The sequence below is a fragment of the Octopus bimaculoides genome, chromosome 4 (genome assembly GCF_001194135.2).
Source record: "Octopus bimaculoides isolate UCB-OBI-ISO-001 chromosome 4, ASM119413v2, whole genome shotgun sequence".
NCBI lineage: Eukaryota > Metazoa > Mollusca > Cephalopoda > Octopoda > Octopodidae > Octopus > Octopus bimaculoides.
Genome location: NC_068984.1, coordinates 86,599,467 through 86,601,803, shown reverse-complemented (window position 1 = coordinate 86,601,803; position 2,337 = coordinate 86,599,467). Strand labels below are relative to the sequence as shown.

The 2,337-nt window shown below is 37.1% G+C and overlaps 1 protein-coding gene across 3 annotated transcripts in view; it reads right to left on the bottom strand.

Moving 5' to 3' along the window:
* The window catches only part of LOC106870217 (inosine triphosphate pyrophosphatase), a 12,418-nt gene extending 10,579 nt beyond the window's left edge, over positions 1–1,839 (bottom strand). Inside the window, exons 1-2 of one of the 3 annotated variants that reach the window (XM_052967189.1) lie at positions 802–945; positions 311–437 (exon numbers count right to left, since the gene is read on the bottom strand). Coding sequence is in view for 1 of the 3 variants with exons in the window: in XM_014916221.2 (XP_014771707.1) it covers positions 1,488–1,547 (60 nt within the window). In the remaining 2 variants the exon portion in view is untranslated. Of the gene's footprint in view, positions 1–310; positions 438–801; positions 946–1,487 lie in introns of those variants that run through there. The other 2 variants (XM_014916221.2, XM_014916222.2) reach the window with 2 other exon arrangements.
* Positions 1,840–2,337: the final 498 nt, after the last annotated feature.

The following is a 2,337-nucleotide window of genomic DNA, read 5'->3' as shown; positions in this document are numbered from 1 at the left end:
AACGATTTAAAATAAATATATCTTAATTGTTGGGAGAGAAAGTATATATATTCTGATGATAAAATATAGTATCTTTCAAAAACATTCAGTGTTTAACAAAAAAAAAAAATTTAACAGAAATAAATTTTCCACTGTGAATTAGATGGTTCATTATTAAATATATCCCCCTCGCCTCCCCACTTTTTTCCGAACCAAAATAAGGGATTTGCAGCATATTAGGAGGTCAGGGTACTTGATTCTACGCAATAAATCCGAGTTATTATTTTTTTTTCTTGGTGAAAATCGTGCGGGTGTCAATATAAAAATTTACCCAAACAAGGACGTAACTAGTACTTATTTAATCGAAAGGCAAAGTCGACCTCGGCGGAATTTCGAACTCAGAGCGTAACGGCAGACAAAATAGCGCAAAGCACTTCGTCCGGCGTGCTAACGTCACCCTATAAGAGATGTAAATTTAAGTGCATAAATATATATCTTTTGCATTAAACTGTATAAATACATTTTGTTTGCATTTGTGATTATATTTTCATCTTCAAAAATCAGTATTTCACATTTAAAAAAAGTTAAACATTATATAACTGAGGCTTTCATTATTTTGCTTGAATATCTTTCAACAGAGAACCTTATCCCAATTTGTCTGTTTTCATTCTTTTTTTTTTCAAGACAGCGAAGTGCGATTCGGAGAGATTTAGCAACTATTTACAGAAGAACGAGCGATTACGTAAAAGCTTCCTCGTTCTTTGAAGAGGAGGAATTGTTAGGTCAAGTGCAAAACGCTAAAGTTAAGAACACCGATCTTACCGATATGAAATAATGATTCGAAAAATATACACAGCAGCCAAATGTGATATTTGCGGTGTTAAACTAATGTTATCACTGAAACATGTTCCGACTAAAATCGGCGTTAGATCAACAAGTTAACTGCATTTTGTTTAAGCGTTACTTCGTTGGAAAACATTACTGGGTATGTCTCGGAAGATAACCGATGAAATGCTAACTTTGATAATATATGTAACACTAGATATGGCATGAGCCAACGAGGGTACAACCTCAAGCTGGGTTTTCGATCTGCTTGAAATAATTGCCAAATTTCCCTCAAATCATGCCACACTGCCTTAGAAAAGGAACTCATTGACTAATGTAGTCATAGGTTTCCTACACGCAGATAAAAAACAACAACTAAATAATCACTGCTGGAATACCTCTGATCGTAAACCTGCTCGGTCAAGGCTGAGCGATGGCTAAAAGACAAGATCAACTGGATTCTATCGACTTTTCGAAGCTATAGGTTTAAAGGTTGAACTTTTAATTGATTTGGTAAATGAGAAGTATGTGATGCTAAGATGTTTCTGAAAGGGGTGATGTTATAGTACTATTATTGGCATTTAGCCCAAAGTTGGCCTTTAGTCAAAAGTGTTCCAACTTTGATCAATGCCATTTTTAGTGCTTCTTCGTCTTTAGGTCTTCATGAAAGTGAAAATATTTACCTGACCAGAACAGGTGTTTTCCCGGTCACCTATGTGCAAAGCTTTGACCATTCCGTTCATTTTTCAATGTTATATAGAACCACTATTTTCAATATGTCTGTCCAATTCCGTTAAGACGCTAAGATGTGATTTAACGAAGATTTGACGGTCATTTCTAGCAGGTCAGCAAGTCAAATGACTACGTAGAAGCTTTCTCATTGGTTTACAGTTGACATATATTGGAAAGCTATGTACTATCAGAAACGCACCGAAGTGTTTTTGTTTTTTCTTTTGCTGGCTTTCTTTTGTCATAGTACGAAGGACGGAGGCGTTCATGACTTTTTGCAACACCTATTAAGGTGAACGGAAAGGCAGACACTATGGCTCTTAATTGTGGCGGTTAGAAGCAGCATAGTAAATATATTTATCCTCAAATTGGAGAACTACAAACGCTCACAGCTGAGTTTACTATTCTAAAAGCATGAAAAAAAAATCAGATAGCGTTGTTAATACTTCCTGGCAACAGTGCCGTCTTCAGGAATGAGCACACTAGGCAGTTACCCAGGGGTTCCACAGGTCTGTGGGCCCAAGTCCTTGTGCACTGATTTGTCCTGGGATTTATAAGGCTGCTAAGACGGCCCTACCTGGTAATGGATATGAGGTCCACCTCCTGAGGATATGATGTACATTGTGTGAATATTATATGTATCAGCATCCGCTTTTTCATGGTCACTTGGGTCAGACGGAATTTTGTGGAGGCGGATTTTCTATCTCCCCTTGTCACCAACCCTCACCTGTTTCCAAGTAAGGTAATATCTGCACATTAGCAGACGTTTTTTTAACAGATGATAGGTTACAACTATCACACGAT